Source organism: Bos grunniens, chromosome 28, assembly GCF_055505025.1.
Source record: "Bos grunniens cultivar Pamir isolate PY7600 chromosome 28, Bosgru_T2T1.0, whole genome shotgun sequence".
Taxonomy (NCBI): Eukaryota; Metazoa; Chordata; class Mammalia; order Artiodactyla; family Bovidae; genus Bos; species Bos grunniens.
In genome coordinates, this window is record NC_141192.1 from 2,121,092 (window position 1) to 2,144,843 (window position 23,752).

Sequence of the window (23,752 nt, forward strand, 5' to 3'; positions counted from 1 at the left end):
ATTTTAGCCATTTTTGGGTACAGTTGTGTGGTATTAAGCACATTCACATGGCCGTGCAATCATCATCACACCGCATATCCAGAATTTCCCATTGTCCCAAACAGAAACTCTGTATCCACGAACACTAATTCCCGTTCCCCAAGTCTGGCAAACCATTATTCTATTTTTCTGTAGGTATCTCATGTAAATGGAACCATATTCCATTCGTCCTTTTGTGTCTTCTGACATTTATTTTTGCATCTGTGCGTTAAAGCTAAATAATAATATGTACCTTGTGAGGACATCCGGTATGAGAAAATCACTTAGGATAGTCGTCCTTTCAGAGCTTGCCTTCGACAAACGTTTCTTTCATTTAACCGTATCTATTAAACTGGCAAAGACTCTGACCTGGGGCGCAGGAAAACTTGTGCACCTGCACTCTGATCCCTCTGGGGGGCAGGCGAGAACCTTGGGCTGACCCCGACTTGAGATCTCGCGAGACTGTCAAACGTGTGGTATGAGGCGTGGGAGGAAGGTTGTGTTCTCGCGAGAACTCTACCTTTGGGCCCTTGGCGTGTGTCTGGCCGGCGGCTGCTCGGTGAAGGTCTCTTCTGAACGTCCAGAGCGACACACGGAGGTGGTAAGAATCGGAGTGGCCAGCGGGGCGGGCGTGCCTCCTTCCGCTCTCACGCCGCGGGAGGGCCTGGGGCGTCGTGGCCGTTTCTCGGCCCGACGCGGGCTTGTCTGGGCCTGCTTTTGGAGGCCAGCCTCTCCCTCGACTTGCCTGCTCAGAGGGCGACCTTCCACCTGCCCGCCGGCGTGGGCTTGCCCTCCCTTCTCTGGCCCTCGACTCTCGGCCTGAGGGGTCACCTCTTCCTTCCTGCCCAGCCTGTCCTCCTTTCTCCGTCCTTGGACGCACTTGGCCCGGAACCACCAACGCCAGCCTGCCCTTCCGCCTTGCCCCCGGCCCCGGGAGTGACAGCTCCGAGTTTTTGCTCGCTCTCGCCGAAGTCTCTTGGCGCGAGGAGGGGCCTGTTTTCCCGAACGGTCCCAGAGTATATACATTCCTAGCCTGTTGGGTGGAAACAGACAGATTGTGGTTTTTTTCCGCCCTTTATCCGCCAACCCACCGTGATTTACGGTACAGTGCTTGTAATTCTCTCCAAAATCCTGAGAGGTAGCTCCCTTATCTCCTTTTTACATATGAGAAAAGCGAGGCTTGCTAGTCCGTTGCTTCACTCCACCAACAGTTGTTTAATTCAGCACCTGTATGTTCAGGGTGTTGAGGATATGACCCTGAAAAAAAATACGGGCATAGTCCTTATTTTCATGGAACTAAATAATTGGGGCAGGAACAACAATCGTGTGAAGAGGCTTACGTGCCACGTGGTGTAACATGGGGTGGTGAGATCAAGAATGGCAGAAGGCACAGAGTAATACTCGACCCCAGAGGCAGAGCTTTTTTCACCATACTGTTCCGTGTTCTCTAATCAGGGTGAGGTGCGCTGCACCGTAACTGTTTCCACTACCCACTTGGTGATGTTTATGGTTGTAGGGACTGTTGAGTTACTTCTGGATGGGGGTGGGGCAGGCACTCATCGGCGCCGCATTTCGGCGCTGGGGTACTAGCGTGACAGCCCTGAACTTCAGAGAACCTCGAGTCTTTGAGGAAGACTCACTCAAATGCTACAGTGGAGTTGGGCGTGTGGTGCATGTACCTTGAGGCAAGTCACTTGGTTTGCTCTTTGAAGGTTTGCTAGTTTGCAGATTTGTTAAGTGAGATGATATATGTAAAGTCTAGCAGGGTAACATATCTTACATTTTATTTCTTCCTCCTTTTCTATTGTTCTTGGGTCCGTAGGGAAAATCCTCAAGTTTTATGATAATGTGTTTGTATTAAAATTAACTTCTCCAATTACTTTATTTTGGGCAAATAGGTATTTAAAAAGTAGAGGAGCATGGTGAGCCATGTAGGGAAAGGAAGATGTGATTCTCAAAGAGTGAGGAGATATCTTAAGAATTAGATCGGACTCCCTACCCCACCGCCATTTTATTTAAAGTCAGTTTAGCTGTGCCAGAATCTCAGGAGCCTCTGTAGGGGTTTCATAAAACTGCATAGGTGATTCTGATACAGATTCCTCTCCCACTAGCTTCTTGGCTAGAATTTTATGATAATTTCCCTCTCAGAGTAAGTGTTAGCATACTTGAAGGCATTCAGAGCAGTCATTGCTGTGACTGCTGAACTTCTAAATCTCAATCTCTGATTTCAAAGTTTTCTTATTTTCTTAGTTTTTGGTGACTCAGTGTCACAAATTTTCCTCTAGATGCCAAGTTTGCCATTGTGTCCCTAGGGAATATCACAGTATGTGTCAGTGTAGACAGTAAATATTTGTAGAATGAGTAAGAAAAATAACTTAAATGATCCGTTCAGCATCCATTGTGTGGTTAGAGAACACAGGCTCAGATCTTGGATTAAATCTTGGTTCTTTTACTTGGAAGCCTGTGACTGTAGGTAATACATCTAAACTTGTCAAGCCTTAGTTTCCCTGTTTTAAAAATTGTATTTGTAATATGTAGGTACCTTAAAGTTTTCTGAGGACTAAATGAGATGATGTGTTAAAAAAAAAGTCTTGCTTCATAGATATATTAAATACTTCCTGAATCCATTCCTCCAGCAACTGTTTACTGAGCACCTCTGTGTAACAGTGAATAGAAAGACAGCCTCTGTCTGTGGGGAATGTACCTTCTAGTGTGTTTTCTGAAGTGGGATCAGAAAATACATGGTTTCTCCATGTCAGATTGTGATAAATACTATGGCGATAATGTTAAAATACATGAAGGGGAAGCGTGTGGAAGGAAGACTTATTTTATATAGGATAATAAGGAAGATGACACCAGGAAGAGGAGCAGGCACAGATATCTGGAGGAAAATGCAAGTGCCCTGAGGCATTCCTGGTATGCTGGAGGAGCAGCAAAGAGGCCACTGTGGCAGGGCTGAGTGGGCCACGAGCAGGGGAGGAGTGGGCAGCAGCAATGAGGTTTCTGCAGGAACGCTGGAGACTGAGGAGGGTAACTTATTTAACTGATGAACTACCAAAAATGTCTTCCTTTATTAGCATAGCCATTCTCTTATCAGAAGTAATCAGAAACTATTCTAAATTCTGTATCATATATTAATTACATGTATTAATGTGTTACTTTATAATAATGTATTACATGTATACCATACACATATTAATGATTACATGTATTAATCTCTGACTCTTTCCAAAAAAGTGTCCCCAGTCTCAGAGAATCAAGACGTGTTTCTGTGAAGGATACACAGTGGCATGTGCTGCCAGATCAGAGCGCATGTTCTGAGTGTTACTGAAATCAGTGAATTCAGTGTCTCTGTGTATGTACCAGTTAGCTTGCCAGTCTTAAGCGATTGTTAAAAGGGACCAACCAGTATGTAAGTACGGGATTAAGTTCAGTTTCCTGAAGGAACTGTAGATTGCTGTGGCAGTCTCATTACTCTTTTTGCTGCACTTTGGCCCTCTTAAGATTTTGCTATCAGGTTTTAGTTTGGCTTTGTTTTCAATACAGGTGTGTCTAAGCACATTGTTGCACGTAGAAGACGCGAGCAGTGCAGACGGCCCGAGCTGGTGAGGCACCAGGCTGGCCACTGCTCTGCTGAACTGTTTTAGTAGTGTTTCTGCGCTTCTCAGGTAGAGGAGCAGCCATATGGTCCTTCTCAGCTTGTCTTCTCTGCTTGCTAAATCCTACATTACAGTCATAATTTGTGAACTTCCCACCTAGTCTACCATTACCTGAAATCCTGGCATGTCGTCCTTACTCTTTGAATTAGATAGATTCACTGGCAAGTCAACAAAAGGTTATCTTGAGGGTCCCTTTAAAACAACAACAACAACAGACTTCTGGCATGAATGCTTCATCTGACTCTCTGAGCCATCCCTGATTCTCTTGTCATCCCTGATTTTACTTGGCTTGATGATGCAATGAAATCAAGATTCTCTGTTTTGAGGCTGAGGGTATGTTTGGGGCTAAATATTCCTTTTAGCTAGCATTGTCTTGAGTCCTCTAGAAACATGACAGCTTGGTTCAGTGAAGGAATGGATAACTGGCAAAGTAGGTTACAAAGTTTTTGCTTGTCAGTTGGTCATAGACAGGAAGTTAAGTCTTTTAATACTTGAACAATTATAGATTTGATAAAATGATCTTGGGTATATTTTGAGTTTTAATTTGGCATTATTTCTAGACCTCTAGGCTTCAGAGGAGTGAAAATATTTTATCATTTGCTTGTCTCTGTCAGGAAAACCACAAGATACTTACCATATAAAATTAGGGATAAATTATATTATTACTGTGATGATAGATAAATAACATCTCTTCCTATATTATGGCAAGAAGTTTCAAGTTGAAGATAGGGGACAGCCCTAGTTCTGAAAGCTTACCAAACTTCTGTGACGTAGGCTGGAATTTCTGTGGTGCTGTAAAATCAGAGAGAAAAAAAAAATCCAGAGATGGCTGTAAACACAGTTACTGCTTCCCCTTTAACTCACACATCAGCTCGTGCTTGTGAATCTGTATAGTTGGGCTTTGATGGTTCTGGCATTAGGAAAGGCACTTTATATCAGAGCCTAGCATAAAATCATAGTTTCAGTAGCAATATCCTTGCCAGTTTTGTCTTGTTTGAAAGAAAACAGAAAGTAACAGTTATGGTAGAAACATTTCCACTTCTGAAAAACCTTTCTGAATGGGACATCAAGTTGACTACTTACGTTTAAAGCAGAACTGTACCATACTTCCTGTGGCTGGTCTGAAATTGAGCATTCATTTCTCATGTAGTCATCCATCCATTTATCAAATATGTATTAAGCCTCTGTCGAGTTGAGGGTTAAAGCACTGCACAGCTCCAGGGACACCATTCTCTGTAGGTCAGTTCAGTAGAGCACGTGGAATATGAAGGGGGTTGGTAACGCTATGGTACTGATACCAGGCCAACAGTACATGGCCCCTGCTCTCAGGACCTCTCAGACCAAGGAGGCAGACATGCGACAGTAAGGACAACATGTGTTATAGGTGTCATACTGGAAAGTTACACGTTACACCGGGCTGACTCTATGTGTATGTCAGTGCTTCACTCGTGTCTGACTCTTTGCGACCCCATGGACTCCTCTGTCCATGGAATTCTCCAGGCAGGAATACTGGACTGGGTTGCCATTCCCTTCTCCAAGGGATCTTCCCAACCCAGAGATTGAACCTGGGTCTGCTGCATTGCAGGCGGTTCTTTACCGTCTGAGCCACCAGGGAAGCCTCTATAGGTTAAAACTATTGAGAAATGGGATGCTTGGTCAGAAAAGGCTTAATAGTGGTGACTATGCTTTTCTGACTTAAGTATAGTCAGAAAAGCAGACAGGTAGGGAGAAGGGAGGGGTCTGGCATTGCTGGCAGAGAGAGCTGGGAGAGCCAGACTGGACAAGATGAACCAGCCAGGTCTACGCATGAGAAACCGCTGTCCAGAAGATCACGGTGTGGGGGCTGCTCTGGGGAGATAGCAGGAGAGTCAGGCTGAAGTCAGAAGACTCAGAACTTCATTAGAGAAATTTGGACTTTATCCTGTAGGCAGGAGGGGAGCCATTGGACAGTTGTAGTTTATGCTCTTTAAATGAGACGATCTACTAATCTACTAGGAAATAGATGGTTCTCTTGTTGGGAGACAGTGAAGAAGGCTTGAAACAGAAGAGAGGTAGAATGTCTATGACTTTTTCCCCTTTAGAACCTAAACATTTCATAGATATGAAAGGGCAAATAACAAAGTTTAAGGGAGTAAAAAAGCTACCTGCAGTGTCTGAATGTGGAATTTGTTTAGATTTTTATGATTTTTTTCTCCCTCCAGTTTTTATATTTGTATACTCTTTAGTCACTTCATTATAGTAACAAGTAAAGCTGTCATAAACAGAATAATACTGACTCTCAGTAACTGTGCAGCTCAGTTCAAGTGAAGGAGAGCAGGCATTGGTCAGGATCTGGCAGAGAGGGCATAGAGACCACTGGTTATGTAGGTGGTGGTCAACAAATTTCCTATTGTATTCACATTGTAACTATTTTAGGGGCATATAAGAGAGATGAAAGTTCTTGACATTAGTCGTATTTTTACAGAGAATTGCTTCTTTCTAGCCATTGACTTAAAGTACACAGGGCTATCAAATTTTAACTTTCATCATTCAGAGGTATGTCTGGCTTTATTTGTATCTTCACAAAATATGCTATGCAATGAAGATATTTTGAATTAAGAGAGAAATTGTTTTCTCACTAATTTTGGTAGTGAATGACATGGGACCCCAGAAACTGTGCATCACAGATGAAGCAGGCACATCCATAGGTTCTGTTCATCTGAAATCTGAGGGATGCTTAATTGAGGTTCCTAGTCTTCAGTGTCCACTGGCCTTTGCTTTTTGTCAAGTGGTTTCACTTTACTCTTAACTGTTAAGAAAGTAGCTTCATATGCATAGATGAGTCAGTCAGTTCAGTTGCTCACTCCTGTCTGACTCTTTGCGACCCCATGGACTGCAGCATGCCAGGCTCCCCTGTCCATCACCAACTCCCGGAGCTTGCTCAGACTCATGTCCGTCGAGTTGGTGATGCCATTCAACCATCTCATCCTCTGTCGTCCCCTTCTCCTCCAGCCTTCAATCTTTCGCAGCATCAGGGTCTTTTCCAGTGAGTTAGTTCTTCACATCAGGTGACCAAAGTATTGGAGTTTCAGCTTCAGCATCAGTCCTTCCAATGAATATTCAGCACTGATTTCCTTTAGGATGGACTGGTTGGATCTCTTCTCCAACCCCACAGTTCAAAAGCATCGGTTATTCAGCGCTCAGCTTTCTTTATAGTCCAACTCTCACATCCATACATGACTGTTGGAAAAACCATAGCTTTGACTATAGACGGACCTTTGTTGGCAAAGTAATGTCTCTGCTTTTTAATATGCTGTCTAGGTTGGTCATAGCTTTTCTTCCAAGGAGCAAGCGTCTTTTAATTTCATGGCTGCAGTCACCATCTGCAGTGATTTTGGAGCCCAAGAAAATAAAGTCTGTCACTGTTTCCATTGTTTCCCCATCTGTTTGCCATGAAATGATGGGACCGGATGCCATGATGTTAGTTTTTTGAATATTGAGTTTTAAGGCAACTTCTTCACTCCTCTTTCACTTTCATCAAAAGGCTCTTTAGTTCCTCTACACTTTCTGCCATAAGGGTGGTGTCATCTGAATATCTGAGGTTATTGATATTTCTCCCCGCAGTCTTGATTCCAGCTTGTGCTTCATCCAGCCTGGCATTTTGCATGATATACCCTGGATATAAGTTATACAGCCTGATGAGAATTAGTATTTTACAGTAAAAAAAAGTTGATTTAAAAGGTGTGACAAGGCTGTATAGAATTTTGTCTTTGGCCTGATTATGCAGGCTATAAGGATTATTTTCAGAGAAAAGGGCATCAAAGTAGAGTACCATGAGCATGATAGTCATCAGGCAAGTACTCATTGTGTGCCAGGTACTGTCCTAAGCATTTTTTATATACCAATTCATATAATTCTCATTGAGTTGACCCATTATTATTGTCCTCATTTTACAGATGGGGAAACTGAGGCATAGATTGGTTAAGTGACTTGCCTAAGGTTACACAACATCTAATGACAGGGCCAGGTTTTGTACCCAAATGGTGTAGCTCCAGAGTTCATTCTCTTAACTACTCCATGTCACTGCCTCTCCAGGTAGGGCTTTTATTTCACTACTGGATTCCCAGCACCTAGAATAGAGCTTGGCATCTGGTTGGTGCTCAGTCAGTTTGTTGAATGAAAAGCATCCATGAGCATTACATGCATAACTGGACTGAGGCCATGTGGGAGTGTGTGTGAGAGTCAGAGGGACACCAGGGTACAGGTAGAGAGGTGTGTCACAGATGTGAGGAAATTTCAGAGCCTGAAACAAAAGCCGAGACCTGAACCTCAGCTAGGCTGCCGGTGGTGATCTCAGAGGGAGTCACGAACCTCTGCCAGGAATTCTAGTAACAACTTCGGAAACCTTACTGACCCACTTTTGTTATTTCTTTGTAGTGATTAGCAGCAAAATCCTTAAAGACGTCTTGACGATTTGGGGTGTGGATCAGGGGGGACACAGAGGCTAAACGCAGGAGCAGGTGGGCCGCGGAAAGGCTGGAGAGGAGCCCCTGGTGTCCTCGAGGCTCTGCGGGCCGGCTTCGCCCGGAGTGGCCAGTGGCGGTGGCGCCCAAGCGACTCGGAACCAAGAGTCTTCAGGCAGACGGGGTGGGGGTGGGGCGTCCTCGGGCAGCGGGGGCACCTCGGGGGCCTCCCGAGTGGGCGGAGCCTCGGGTCCCGCCCCGCCAGCGCGTCTGGCAGCGCCCTGCGGGCGGGCGGGAGCGCGCACGTCGGTCGCGGGGCGGGGCGCTCTCCGCGGGCCCAGGGACCTTTCTCACCCCGGTCCCGGATAAAGCAGCGTCCTGCTTGCTGGGCAGCTCGCGCGCCGGGGCCTAGATTGAGAGGAGGTATGTCCAGCAGCCCAGGGCCGCGGCGGGAGCCCCCCGGATGGGCTCCCCTGGGTGGGCTGGGAATGGGCCCTGCTGTGCGCATGCGTACTGAGCGGTACCGGTACCTGCTCTGAAACAGTGAACGCGCGGCTGCGGCTTCCCGGGAGGACCAGACGCAGGCTTCTTCGGACAACTGTGCTCCTAGAAAGTGTTGGGGAGCCTGGAAAGTCGCGTGTGTCACTGTTGCTTTTGAACTAGAAGTGCCGTACTTGGCATTAGATGGTGATGACTAATATTGTGGTTCGTTTTCAGTTATTGCTTCTGAAAGTTGATGTGCTGGGGTTGGTTGCTTATAGTTACATGTATAAAAGTAGATCTGAGTGCAGTAAGGTCTGAAGTGTTAAACGATCTTAAAATATGCTGTGAATTTAGTATTCCCTTATTTTGTGCGTTTCTTTAGGCGTTAACCTTTGCTTACATGCTTTAAAAAATTAACAGAATCATCCTGAATTTCAGAAACTGTGGGCTAGGATGAGATATGTATATATAACCTTTGAGTTAATGATTTGTGATTAAAAAAAAAAACTTTAGTTTTAAAAACTGACGGAAGAGAGAACCCATTAAGAAATGTGTCAGGGTAAAATTGTATGTGGACTGTTAGTGTAATGTTTTTCTTGAAAATTTGTACAAATATTCTGATATATGCTGTCTCATCAGAGGTAACCAAATGGACCATTAGTATTCTAATTTAGCAATTCACAGAAGATAATAAGTACGTTATGGGTCTTTTAGCAATGATTTAGATGCTAGGAATATAAATGAAAAATGAACATTTTTTTTTGGAGAGGAGAGCGATTTGGGAAGGAGTCAAACAGTGAGACCTGGAAGGCGCAGTTAGAAATGATACAAGCGTTCGTGTAGACAGAGGATGCAGAGTGATTGTGATAAGATGTGAGCTAAGATCCCAGGGCTCTTGCTCCTGTCTTTGATGCTTGGAAGTGTTTTGGTTATTCTGAGCCTGTCATGACATGCTGTTTATTTTTGTTAGCATTATCTAAGGAAGAAGATTAAGAAAAATTGGTTTTTTTGAGGATTATGAATGGACTGAGATTCTTAATGGAAGGTGTTCCAGTAGTAACCCGTTGGAATGTTGATTTTAACCTCCTGTTGGCAAATAAGAAGAATATATGGGTGATGCCCTAAAGGAAGAACAAACTGGTCAGGAGAGACTTCAGGACTTGACCCTAGGAACCCTAGTTCTAAACCCAAATCTTCATGTTACGGCTGTGGTGGCCCTTTAGATGGGTCATTTAAACTCTCTGGGTCTTTGTGGCATCATCAATGTAATGAGACTAGTCCATCACAGAGACGCCTAAGGTTTTTCTAACTTTAAATTGTGGTTAGTGTTGGTCACAAGAGGGTTATAGCTCTTTGGAAATTTTATGGTTAAACCATATGACTAGGACTTAGCTCATTTGCGGTTTAGTTGCTCAATTATTGTTCCCTGACCTTTGGATTTCATAACTAGATTTGTGCAGAGTATTGTGCAAATATGGCATATATAGTTTGTGGAACTCTTCTTTGAGGAAAGAAAATGAAAGTTGCTCAGTCGTGTCTGACCCTTTGCGACCCCACAGACTATACAGTCCATGGAATTCTCCAGGCCGAATACTGGAGTGGGTGGCCTTTCCCTTCTCCAGGGGATCTTCCCAACCCAGGGATGGAACCCAGGTCTCCCGCATTGCGCAGATTCTTTACCAGCTGAGCCACACGGGAAGCCCTTGAGGGAGTCTTCAGGGAGAAGGGGTGGGGTGGGGGCGGTTCTCTGGCAGTGGGAGGACCTAGTGGGCTGCCCGAGTGGGCGGAGCCTACTTTGAGGAAAGTATGTTTTTCCTGGAGCTTTATTTATGTGAGGAACGTATGTATTTCTCCCTTGATGTCTCTCCTTCCCCAAAACCTTGAACAGAAATCCTAGAGGCAGGGACGTTTTAGAAAGCATTTAAACTTTTAACTTGTCTCAAACAAAAACACCCCACACATTTAAGGCAATACTTTTTTTTTAAAAGTCAATCCTCTTTTGAAGGTAGTAGGGCAGAAACGTGTGTGTAGACTTAGTATATTAATATATTAGAGGGTTTAGACCACTGAGTTTTTGCCATAAAAACAACGTACGTTTTGCTCTGTTATATAGTGAGAGAGTAGATGAGAGCTATATTTATTAAACAAGTACCACACCCTGACCACTAAGTCTCTGAGGTAGATATTGTTATCTTCACTTGTTAATTAGAACATTAGGTTCAAAAAGGGCAAACAGTTCAAGGTCATAACATTAATTGATGGCTAATTGATTCTGAGTCAGAGCTTTGTCACTTCAGAGCCTTTTCTAGTTTCGGTGCTTCTTTGTATAGTCCAAAGGTGGAGATTCTGATGGAGAAGGCGATGGCACCCCACTCCAGTACTCTTGCCTGGAAAATCCCATGGACGGAGGAGCCTGATGGGCGACAGTCCCTGGGGTCGCTAAGAGTCGGACACGACTGAGCGACTTCACTTTCACTTTTCACTTTCATGCATTGGAGAAGGAAATGGCAACCCACTCCAGTGTTCTTGCCTGGAGAATCCCAGGGATTCTTGCCAGGGAATCCCAGGGAGCCTGGTGGGCTGCGGTCTATGGGGTCACACAGAGTCGGACACGACTGAAGTGACCTAGCAGCAGCAGCAGGGATTCCGAAGGTCCCTATAACTCAGCTAAACCTAATTACAGAAGCAACCAAATGTTAAAAAGTGCAGTGTGCAGGGCTTGGGTTAAGTGCCTATAGGCAGGTATTATCTGTTTATCTTTATTGCAGCACTTTGTATTAATAGCTACTGTTGTCTCCGTTTTTCTAGAGGAAATTGTGGCCCAGAGAAGTTAAGTAACTAGCTCATGGGTCTCAAGGTTGCAGATGTAACTGGAATTCCGGTTTCTCAGGCCTCAGAGTAATCTCTTCAACATCACACTTGCTACACTGGCTCTCCAACCTGAAACAAATAAGTTGTTGAAATTGACCGTATGGACTTAGAGAACTCATACAAGTGTCTTTGAATGAGACAGTTCAGGACTGGCTTCACCTTCTGTGGTTTGAATTCACCTGTGTGGTAGAGTTCCTGATTTCAGCTCTGAGGGTTTCCGCCTCACTGCAGTACAAGAGGACAAACTTGCACAGCTTCTTTCTTGGGATCTAGGCTATGGCAGCTGACCACCCCATGACTGCGCCACAGGAAGGAAGGAGGGTCAGAGCCAAGGGCAGCAGAGGGACAGACATCCCTGGACTGGGTGTAAGGGAATGAAACAGGCTTGTAAAGACTCTTACTCTAACCAGGTGACTGTCTTAAAGGATAACTCTCGTTTTATTTTGGAAACAAGGTGGGTTAATATGTGGCGGAGAATCAGTTTTGTAACTTTGAAATCTCATCCTAATTTGTATCCATAGCTTATAAGGGGAAAATCCAATTTGTGTGTTTTTACTATATTCTATTCTTATTAGGCAGAGTGTAGTATTGTGATTGCTTTGAGAAGACCTACTTTTCTACACTGTATGCATTTGAATTTGTTTCCCACATGATGTAGAGCTGTGGGGTTTTTTAACATTGTGAAGCAACATTTTAATTTGATGTTATTGCTTAAAATTTACACTGCTAGGCATTGTGGCATTCCACACAAATGGTGAGGAACTAAGAGTGGGAAATTAGGCACAGGTGAAAGTTGTTTAATATATTTGAAAGCTGAACATGCTTTGCATGTAACTTATGTGCAAAGTGAAGCAACTTGTGGTAATGAGGTGACATTCTGCTCTCCGAATATGAGCCAGCATTTTACCCGCATTTTGCAGGTTCCTACTGTGTGCTCTGAGCGTACACTAATGGGTGTGTTTAAAACAGGGCAGCTTACAGTGAGAATGAAGGTAGCAAAGTAGCTACAGCTGGTGTTTTAAGGGGTAAAAAAATCTCCAAGGGGATTCCTGTTGAATCCAGTTAATGAAGCCCTTCTGTTTTCAGAGATGATTATAGGGAACCAGACTGTGGCAACAAAATAGCAGGGGGAAGTTAGAAAATTTCCTGAATCTTTGTTATTTTTAGTAAATCTAGTTCCTGAACGTGAATCTCTTTTGCTGAGGTGGTCAGAAGTCAGCCTACTGAATTTTTTCCTCCCGTTGCCTTGTTTCTGAGGATGGGGAATCTCACTGCATTTGGCTCTTCTTAGGTTCCAGCTAGCTAGCCACCTGGCCCTAAACTTCAGCCTGAAGATGCAGCGTAGGCCAAGGTCCTTGCGTCTCACATGAATCGTCAGCCATTTGCAGGACTCTGCACTGGGTAGACTGCTGTTCCCCTGAAAGCTGGCCTGCTTCTCTGCAAAGGCCATTTCCTTCAGGATTGTTAGGAAATTTCTTTATATGTTGCCTCAAATATCTGCTATTAATCCTTCTCTACTCCTTTTGGGTCATTCTGAACAAGTCTAATTCTATTTGACAGTCTCCAAATATTCCAGATAGTAATCATGTTGTCCCAGAGACTTCTCTTATCTAAACAGCTTCTCTTCCTGGAGAAATTTTTCATGGTTTTGAGGCCCCTTTCTTTTTTTTTTTTCCCCTAAATGCTTGTTTCTGAAGTTTGTTATTCAGAGAGAAATTTCAAAATTAGTCTAATAAACGTGGAACAGATTAGTCCTGTGGCGAACGTTATGCTTTCGGTTAAATGTAGTCATACAGTAAGTAATTTTTTCCTTGAGATCCAGTGTACTGCTAACTCATATAAAGCTTGCTTTCAATTAAAATATCCATTCTTTTATAAATACTGTATCCTAATGCATATATGAAATTAAAAGACGCTTACTCCTTGGAAGGAAAGTTATGACCAACCTAGATAGCATATTGAAAAGCAGAGACATTACTTTGCCAAAAAAGGTTCGTCTAGTCAAGGCTATGGTTTTTCCTGTGGTCATGTATGGATGTGAGAGTTGGACTGTGAAGAAGGCTGAGCGCTGAAGAATTGATGCTTTTGAACTGTGGTGTTGAGAGTCCCTTGGACTGCAAGGAGATCCAACCAGTCCATTCTGAAGGAGATCAGCCCTGGGATTTCTTTGGAAGGAATGATGCTAAAGCTGAAACTCCAGTACTCTGGCCACCTCATGCGAAGAGTTGACTCGTTGGAAAAGACTCTGATGCTGGGAGGGATTGGGGGCAAGAGGAGAAGGGGACGACAGAGGATGAGATGGCTGGATGGCATCACTGACTCGATGGACATGAGTCTGAGTGAACTCCGGGAGTTGGTGATGGACAGGGAGGCCTGGCGTGCTACGATTCATGGGGTCGCAAAGAGTGGGACACAACTGAGCGACTGATCTGATCTGATCTGATCTGAATGCATATATATGGAAATCTAGAAAAATGGTCCTGAAGAATTTATTTACAGGGCAACAGGGGAGAAACAGACGTAGAGAATAGACTTACGGACATGGGGAGAGGGGAGGAGAGGGGAGATGTATGGAAAGATTAACATGGAAACTTACATTACTATATGTAAAATAGATAGCCAACGGAAATTTGCTGTATGGCTCAGGAAATTCAAACAGGGTCTCTGTATCAACCTAGAGGAGTGGGATGGGGAAGGAAATGAGAGGGAGTTTCAGAAGGGAGGGGATATATGTATACCTGTGGCTGATTAATGTTGAGGTTTGACAGAAAAAATTCTGTAAAGCAATTGTCCTTCAAAAAAAATTTTTAAAAAATCTCCATTTTTTGAAAAACATTGTTTTCCATTTTGTCCTCCCCCATTCAAGTAAAAACAAAAGCTGCATTTTGTTTTACAAGATTTAACAGCTCTGTAGGGATTGTCTTGAAATCTGTTTTTGTCACAGCCCCATGTTATCTCCAGCTTTAATGTCTTCTGTGTTTTCATCCAGGCAATTAGAGAAAACTGTTGAGTAATTGGGGAAAACAGGGGCATACCTCTAAAAACTTAACAGACTGGTTTTAATCCATAATCCTTGAGTACTTTGTAAAACATAATTTTATGATTCAGTTGAGTTGTCCTGTTTCGCCCATGCTTACTTTGTCCACAAAGGTAGTATACAGCCTTGTCACAGGTCTTACTGTTGTCCAGATACATCATGTTTACAGCATTGCCTTGATGGGCCAGTTTAATAAAACTACCCAGGAAGGAAATAACTTTGGATTCTAAGTAAAAAAATTACTTGGAATCCATCTAAGCCCATGGATTCCCCGGGCTTAGTGAATCCATACTGGGCTACTGTGATCACTTCTTTTTCTCAATATTTAGAAACCATCTCTGATTTTAGATTTATCCAGGATAGATAGGGCAGGATGACAGTAGTGGTGGGGGGGGGGGTGTTGCGGCGGATAGACAAGTTATATTTATTAAGGGTATACTGTGTGCCAGGTCCTATGCTGGAAGTAATGTTAAGTAGTCATGAATAGTAACTGGGAGTTGGTTGGATAATCATTTGGGGGAATGATTGCAAGGTGTTTGGTTGTAATTATAGTGCAATTTGGATTTTTTTTCTTTTAAAGGAACAAGGTGCAGAATGAGTACCTCACAGGACCAGAGTGGCTGCTCCACTAGCAGAGAACCCCTTTTGAGGTGTTGCGATGCACGGAGGGACTTGGAGCTTGCTATTGGTGGAGTTCTCCGGGCTGAGCAGCAAATTAAAGACAACTTGCAAGAGGTGTGATGTATGCTTTTCTTTTCCCTTGTCTGAACTCTTAGCACAGGTCTAGTTAGAGCATAGCCAAGGGACTGGCTTCTCCAAACCAGAAAGTTTTTATCCCATGCCTTGCATCATCTGCCTGAAATGTTGGTGCCTTTGATTCCAAAGGGAAAATGGAGCAGATGTTAGAAGAATCTAGAAATTCTTATGCCACCTCACAGAATTCAGTTTAGCTTGCATTTTTGCTTGCTTCTCTGTGTGGTGGCTGTGCCGAGCACTGCCATCAACTTAAAGTAGCAAATGGATGAGCTCAGCTCACTGAACTGGTCACTTGTGCTCCTGATGCACAAAGGATGGCATTCCCACATCCCCTGCTGTCTCTTAATTTGGTATTGGCGTGGCATGGTTCTGTAAATAAGGTGTTGTTAAGAGCAAGCCAAGACAAAATCTGTTCTTTCTGTTGGCCTAATAGCATTCTGTTGGTGAGTTGGTAGACCAAGTATTACATGACTGAAATACTATTTTACTATACAGAAAATGGTGTTTTGAAATGTAGTTCCTTATGTGGATTCTCGTGGATAATTTATAGCCATTAAGATTTTCTTCTGTAGGATTTTTATATTTATCCCCTTTTGCATCACTGTTTATACTTCCAGAAACATTTAGCTAATAATTTTACGTAAACTGTCTACCTTCATAGTCCTCTGGCTGCTGACACGTAGTGGTTCATCTCTTCATTAAATTGGCCTGCTGTAAATGTGTTGCTTATTCGTAGGGTGAGAAAAGGGATAAGGGCTAGTTAGTTACATTCTTGTCTTATTCCACTGATGAATTTGTAAAACTATAGGTTTTCAAATTATGTGGAAAACATAGGGGAATCAGTATTACATGACATATCCTTGTATTTTCTTTTGACTCCTTTAGGACACCCAAAATAAACCTTATCCTCTTAGAAGGAGGGGTTTTGAGGGTTTTCGAGCTTAAAGATGCTTTTATGACTGAAAATCTTAAACTGGGTCCATGGGGCTTTGATTGTTCCATGGGTGGGCTTTGGGACACCCAACCCTGAAATTATAGGCAAAATTTCAAGTGCATGCATTTTTCTGGGGAGATACTCCATACATGTCATCATTGGATAATCAGAAGGATTTGTGACCCCCAGAAATTTAAGAACTGTACCATTCTGTGGGAAACACTGTTCTTTGGTGAAGCTAACATATTTATGTTTCCTAGGTCAAAGCCCAGATTCACAGCTGCATAAGTCGCCACCTGGAATGCCTTCGAAGCCGTGAGGTGTGGCTGTATGAACAGGTAGATCTCATCTATCAGCTTAAAGAGGAGACGCTTCAGCAGCAGGTCCAACAGCTCTACTGGGTAAGACGACTGCAAGGCCATAATATGCGTTCTGGTTTCCAGAGACTGTCTTTTCGGTAATGAAGCATTAATATAGACCAAATCAAGATCTAATCTCAAGTGTTATTTGCTGTTTGTTAACTTGGATGCACTTGGTGCTTTTGTATCATCGTGGCTCTGTGATTCCGTTTTTCTTCTAGTTACTGGGCCAGTTCAATTGTCTTATTCATCAGCTGGAGTGCACCCAAAACAAAGACCTAGCCAATCAAGTCTCAGTTTGCCTGGAGAGGTAAAGACCCTTTTTGTGTGTTTTGATTTTAGCTCTTTGACTTTGGTGTATTAAAAAGTCACTTTGTAACTCTTTGCATGACTTGGATTTAACTTAGTGTTAAACTTAATGTTCGTTTGATAATATCATCTTGCTTTAAATATTTAATATCATACTTGGTGGTACCTGGTTAAGTCATCTATCTTTGGTTGAGTTACTCAACCAAACTTCAAATAACTCACAATTTGGTTTTTATTTTGGATGAATTTGAAATAGATATTTCTTTAAAATAGCCAGGTTTTGTTTACTTTTTTCTCCAGATTGGGCAGTCTGACCCTCAAACCTGAAGATTCGACTGCGTTACTCTTTGAAGCCGACATAACTGCCCTGCGGCAGGCAATCACCACATTTGGGTCTCTCAAGACCATTGTGAGTAATGTTCATCTCAGAGGGTTCATAGTGAGCTTCTCAGGTCTGTGGCCTGACACATGGTCTTAAAAATAGCACATTTTCACTATGAAAAGGGACTTTCTTGAGACTTTGGTAAGCTTTAGAAACTTAATGTTCTGATTGAATTTATAGAGCATTAGGCTGGTAGTGCTTGGAATGTATTAGTTGACTGACTGATTGTCTCTGAATTCATCTTTGTACCTCTTTAAATACCTTTGACTTATTTCTTAAGAAATTTATGGCTTGAATGGTCTATATAGAGTCAAGTATCGTCTCATTTGGGTCTTGTTAATAGTTGTAATACTACCAGTTCTGGTGAAGGTTTCTTCTGTGAAGATAGTTATGTAGTAGATAGAGAATTCTCAGATTTTATAACTACTTCATAGGTCACTGAATTTAGTGTGAAGAATATTTATTCTAGTGAACTGTAACACTTTGCTTAGTACTTTTGAAATTTAGGGATTACAAGTTCACTTTTTTGGTATGAAAGCATAACATTAGTAAACACAACTAATTTCCTTTTTATCTTATAGCAAATTCCTGAGCACTTGATGGCTCATGCTAGTTCATCAAATATTGGGTCCTTCTTAGAGAAGAGAGGCTATATCCCATTGCCAGAGCAGGTAAAATGTCATTTTGTTTCTGGTAACTGAGTTTTTATTTGGCTTGTATTTCTTTGGGGTTTTGATTATATCACTTTTTTTTTTTTTTTTTGGCTATCATTTATATGTAAAAAGGCACAATGGTAATAAATGAGTTTATACAATTAAATGCTTCCCTTGAGACAATGTCAGAAATTTAGAGGTTTTAGAGGTGTTCAATAAGAAAGTAATTGTTATCAGTTAGTTCATAAGAAATTATCATTAGCTCTATGATTGGGTTGGTTCTCTTAGGGATCCTTCTCTTTATCATTTACTTCTGAAGGCAGTGTGGGAAGTGTGAATATAGGATCCTAAAAGTTTTGAGTTGAGAAGCTGATTTCCAGCTGTACTCTTTGTTTTGTAATTGTGGAAATGGAGGCTTAGGGAAATCATTTGACTTGTGCAGGGTCAGCACCGAGCCAAGATTAAAGAGCTTGGGTCTCCTGTTTTTCTGGCACTTTCTGCTGCATTTGACATTGCCTTGTTAAGCAGCAAAGTATTATGTGATTAGCAGAAGTCAGCGTCCAGCACCACAGCTGCCCCTCTCAGTGAGTGGCTCCTTGGAAGTAAACCTGCCGTTGGTCACCAGGCTCCTTACCTACCCAGCACCAATCTCCAGGACTGGCTCAACCACAAGCAGACCTTGGAGAACAGTCAGGTGTGTTGCTGCCTCTACTGTTTCTGAGATAGATGATGTAATAGATGGGTTAGTTATTAACTGGTAGCATGTCTTTGGTTTTTAGCTCTAGTCTGGAAAACATGTATTTTAAGAATAACATTCTATTACAGTAGTGACACCTTTTCACTAGATAAAAAGCTTAGGGAACTACATAGAGACACAAGCTCACAGTCCCACACGCAGAAACTACCACTGTAACACTTTGTCTGTGCGCACATATACTTGCACGAATGTACTTCTGTCATTTAATTTCTTCCATAAAATCCCTCATAATATATAGTATTTCATTGATTGGCCATAAACTTCACAGTTTTTCTGAATATAAATAAATTTCCTTTGCATGTCCAGGAGATAATTATTTATATGCATTCTTGATTAGTTCTTTAGGAACAAATTCTTAGAAATTGCGTTCCTAGATTATAGATCTGGAGACCCTTTAAGGCTTTCAATACATATTGTCAATTTGGGTTTCCAGAAAGTCCATACCAGTTTATATACCTTCTTCCCTAAACATCTCTAACAGTGGTAATCATTTACAAGTTTCTTTCTCTGAATTTAACACAAAAGAACAATTTTATTTTTTGAGTTTCTTAGGTTACTAAGGAGATTGAGTATTTTTCATATTTATTAGCCAACTTTGATGACTTCTCTAATCATATCTATGACTCATTTTTGTCTTCTTAATTCATAAATGCACATGTAGAAACTACTTGTCTCTTTTCTACAAGATATGGTATAAATGCTTTCTCCTAGTTTGCCTTTTTTTAACTGCAAAAAATTTGTTTTAATATAATTATGTATTTTAATATCTCAGAGAAATCCCATGTCTTTTGGCCATGTATACTTAAACTTAGGAACATTTTGTAGTGTGGTAAATATAAGTAGAACTCTTATCATTGAATTTCAAGGAAGTCATAATATTCTAGCAAGTAATAATGTGTATTTCTTGTGTAGACCTCTGCTAGAGCCTGCAGTTTCTTGAATAAAGTCTGGGGCAACCTAAAGGGTTTGGAAAACTGGCTCCACAAGAGTCAGCAACAAGAAGTTTCTGAAAAATCAAGTTTCCAAAAGTCTAACAGCTCTTCTACTACCAGTTCTTACTCCATGGAAATTGAAAAGGTTGGAGATCTAGAGCCTCTTGATCAAGATGAGATGGATCTTTCTGACTGGCTGGTAACTCCCCAGGAATCCCATAAGCTTGAGAAGCCTGAGAATGGCGGCTGTGAAACCACCAGTGAGAAGTTTAAGCTCTTATTCCAGGTGTTCCACGAGTCCTACAATGTGAATGATTGGCTTGTCAAGTCTGATTCCTGTACCTATTGTCAGGGTAACCAGCCCAAAGGTGTGGAGATTGAGAACCTGGGCAATCTGAAATGCCTGAACGACCACTTGGAGGCCAAGAAACCCTTGTCCACTCCCAGCCTGACTACTGAGGATTGGCTTGTCCAGAACCATCAAGACCCATATAAAGTAGAGGAGGTCTGCAAAGCCAATGAGCCCTGTACAAGTTTTGCAGAGTGTGTATGTGATGAAAATTGTGAGAAGGAAGCTCTGTGTAAATGGCTTCTGAAGAAAGAAGGAAAGGATAAAAATGGTATGCCTGTGGATCCAAAACCTGAACCTGGGAAACACAAGGATTCCCTGAACACGTGGCTCTCTCTGTCCGGAAGAGAGGCAGCAGAGCAAGCTCGGGCACCACAGGCGACGGCTGCCGGAGTTGCTGATTCCTTCCAAGTCCTAAGGAGCAGTCCCTTGTCAGAGTGGCTCATGACCCCCTCACACAAAGAAGGATGTCCTAACAAGGAAGCGCCTCTTACAGAGGACAGGGCCGGCAAACAAAAGCTCACAAGCCCCTTGGCCACTGCCTGGTGTCCCTTTAACACAGCTGACTGGGTCTTGCCAGCAAAGAAGACAGGAAATCTTAGCCAGTTATCCTCAGGAGAGGACAAGTGGCTACTTCGAAAGAAGGCCAAGGTGAGCCAAGACATTAAAAAAGCACCATTTGAAGTATATTCAATAGATTTCTTAATCCCAAACCTTGCAAATAAATAGATCAGATCCTTAACTCTCTTAACTGTTAAGTACAGCCTAAGTATTAATTTTGGTGCCATGTTAGCAACGGAATGGAACATTTATGATTATTCATACTGAAGTTTGTGTGCATATTCTATACCCCAAATCCCCATCTGGCCTATTTTATTGCGATTTATGGGAATGATTAGGGGTAGAGAAAATAGTTGTCGCATTTGCTCTGTTACCAGAGTGCCCAACGTGCGCATCATTCTTCACAGACACTAGACTGTTTGGAAGATGAATTGTTGGTATCAGGCCCCCCAGCTGCCATGTAGCAACCCACCCTTTGTCTTGTTGCAGGAAGTATTGCTTAATTCGCCCCTACAGGAGGAACACAGCTTTCCCCCAGACCGTTATGGCCTCCCAGCAGTTTGTGATCTCTTTGCCTGTATGCAGCTTAAAGTTGATAAAGAAAAGTGGTTGTATCGAACTCCTCTACAGGTTGGTATACGTCACTAGTGCAAATATTACAATTTTAGCTGCTTATGATTTGTCTTATGTATGAATTCAGTTTGCTCACCGAACTGTATTTCTGTTAATGGTTTGTGTATTAGGTGAGGTGGGAAAAGAGAGATCATAGAAACTTCATGTTTCACATGAACTTGCTCCATGAAATAACTAGGACATACTTGAAAGTAACCTTTGCACATGATGCAGCTGTCAGAATTTTTGGAGCCCGTATGGTCTCTAATAGCTTATTGAGAAATGAGACCTTTAAAGTGGGAAGACATTTGCTTTTAATTGTACAGTGAAGTGACTTTTTATGTGGACTTTTCTTTACAGATGTGAAGGAATCAAGTACTAGTCAAGCAAATTTTCTGCCGATTATCACAAATCCATGAGCTGAGTGACTGTGGCTTGCGAAATCATTGTCTCTGGGTCTGATGTAGTTCCTTTCCTCCCCAATTTCGAACTAGTGAAGAGAAATTAGTCATCCAACTATGAATTACTGTGTAAAAGAAAAAGGCGATTTGTTGATGCTGAGGTGATTCAGGTTCTTACTTACAGAAGTATTAATTCACCCCTGTGCTAGAAATGCATCTTAGTGGGTAGGTCTTTCTCATAAGCCTCCATGGCTCCTTAGATTGGGTGGTTATTAGAAGTACATTAAAACACTGCAGTTTTAAAAATGAAATAGCTCTATAATCCAAGTGTGCTGATGTATTCTAAAGCTAGTAAACTTACCTTTTGACTGGCAGTCTTTGGATGCTTCCCTTATCGCGGGTTTTCTTCCGTTAATGGTGAGTTCTTCTATTTAATTAATATACTATTGTATTTTACATCATAACCTTGCCAACATAGTGGTTTTTCTTACCAAAACACATATTGAAAGTCTTGGCAATTTTTGACATTTATCACAAAACATTTTAGCTTAGGTGCCAGATTCTACATTATTTTTCTTTTGAAAGACATTCAGATTTTGCAAGATCTGTCTTTATTTCCTTCTCTAAATATTATGAAAGAACATCTCTTTCAGAAGGGCTCCATATTGCTTGAAGACTATATTCAGAGTAGTTCTAGCCTCTTCCAAAATATTCTGAAGAACTGCAGGCAGCAGAGCCCCAGTGCCGACTAATCAAAAAGCAAAGTATGTTGGAAATGTAGTACTTGAACTGTTCACTATCCTAAGTGTTACTGGTGCATCCTGTGTAAATGGAAGCTGACCTTGACACCTGGTGCTTTTAACTAGGCATAAATTAAACGTCCGCTCACTGCAAGACAGCATACCTATACCTCTAATAAGTGTAATGCAGTGACATTTTAGTGAATAGGAAGTTTTGAACACTTGTGCCTTGGGGTGTTTATTGAAGCTTTATGAAAACTATCGATGTTTCCTTAGTATCCTTAAAGTTATGTCCGTGCTTTAAAAAGTTTCTCTGTAGGAGAGAGGTGGTATTTATACCACATTTTAAAATTCTCTAAAATGAGACATCTTAGCTGCTTTCCACTTTTAAACTATTAAGCCACTCAACTTGCCTGTTACTGGAAATACCTTTACAGTTTGTGATGTGGTAATCTAGACAGCCCCTTTGGGGAAACTTCAGTCCCAGTGTCGTTGCCATACAGCTTCACTAGAGTTCTTAACCACAGCTGAAAGGAGCCTATTTTTAGTTCTTCCAGATAGCATTTAGAACTTTAAAAGGTGGTGGGTAAAAACTTAAGCAGCTTTTCCATTATCCTAGGTTGCAGGAAACTTTGTAGTTGAGGTTTAACACGTTGTGTATCCCTAAATTAACATTAATCACTATGCTATGAGTATGTAAACCATTCTTTTTCATTGATGCATTTTGTATCTCCCTCCATTCATTAAAAGCATAACAGCCATATAGTTGTCCTGTGTATTTGTAAAATACCTTGTCACAAAATTATATGAATGTGGTATCCTTGGGTTACAAGTACAGCTGAGAAACACTTGAACATAAAAAGGTCTTATATTCACTTAAAATAAAATGCTGTTTTATTACTCCTGAATTAGCAAATAGGTATGTTATTACTATCCGCTGTTGTCCACTGCTTTTCTGCCAAATTCCTAACCAGATGCGTTCAAAAAGGCTCTACTTTACTTTCTCTGTAATCATAATAGCCACCAGTTGTTCATTATGTATATATGTAACCTAGAGTGCATTATTTGATTAATTTCATTTCATAATGAGAAAACAAACTCAGAAATCAAGTAACTTGTCCTTCCTTCCCTTAGCTTTCCCAGGGCTTCCTCAGAAACTCTCAGCTCGAGTCTGTGCCATCTCTCCCGGCGTCCCCGCGAGGCTGAGTTAATCCTTCCTTCCCTTAGCTTTCCCAGGGCTTCCTCAGAAACTCTCAGCCTGAGTCTGTGCCGTCTCTCCCGGCGTCCCCGCGAGGCTGAGTTAATCCTTCCTTCCCTTAGCTTTCCCAGGGCTTCCTCAGAAACTCTCAGCTCGAGTCTGTGCCGTCTCTCCCGGCGTCCCCGCGAGGCTGAGTTAATCCTTCCTTCCCTTAGCTTTCCCAGGGCTTCCTCAGAAACTCTCAGCTCGAGTCTGTGCCGTCTCTCCCGGCGTCCCCGCGAGGCTGAGTTAATGCTGCT

General features: G+C 42.2%; 1 protein-coding gene across 8 annotated transcripts; it reads left to right on the forward strand.

Moving 5' to 3' along the window:
* Nucleotides 1-542: 542 nt before the first annotated feature.
* NCOA4 (nuclear receptor coactivator 4) lies at nucleotides 543-23,016 on the forward strand. 8 transcript variants are annotated; one of them, XM_086381112.1, is made up of 10 exons: nucleotides 543-619; nucleotides 15,091-15,245; nucleotides 16,461-16,601; nucleotides 16,781-16,869; nucleotides 17,169-17,277; nucleotides 17,832-17,921; nucleotides 18,451-18,597; nucleotides 19,573-20,592; nucleotides 20,992-21,132; nucleotides 21,475-23,016. In XM_086381112.1, the coding sequence occupies exons 2-10, from the start codon at nucleotides 15,105-15,107 to the stop codon at nucleotides 21,478-21,480; spliced, it is 1,884 nt and encodes a 627-aa protein (XP_086237238.1). In that variant the 5' UTR covers nucleotides 543-619; nucleotides 15,091-15,104; the 3' UTR covers nucleotides 21,481-23,016. The 8 variants fall into 8 exon arrangements, with proteins under 8 accessions (XP_086237238.1, XP_086237243.1, XP_086237245.1 ...); XM_086381117.1 differs by having other exon boundaries at nucleotides 18,454-18,597; XM_086381119.1 differs by lacking the exon at nucleotides 543-619 and adding an exon at nucleotides 8,516-8,824 and having other exon boundaries at nucleotides 18,454-18,597.
* Nucleotides 23,017-23,752: the final 736 nt, after the last annotated feature.

What these genes read in the sequence shown, in the direction of transcription:
- NCOA4 (XM_086381112.1), top strand. Translation starts at nt 15,105, where the DNA reads ATGAGTACCTCACAGGACCAGAGTGGCTGCTCCACTAGCAGAGAACCC. An exon ending in AGGTCCAACAGCTCTACTGG is followed by an intron (nt 16,602 to 16,780) that starts GTAAGACGACTG and finishes TTTTTCTTCTAG; the next exon opens with TTACTGGGCCAGTTCAATTG. An exon ending in TTGGGTCTCTCAAGACCATT is followed by an intron (nt 17,278 to 17,831) that starts GTGAGTAATGTT and finishes TTTATCTTATAG; the next exon opens with CAAATTCCTGAGCACTTGAT.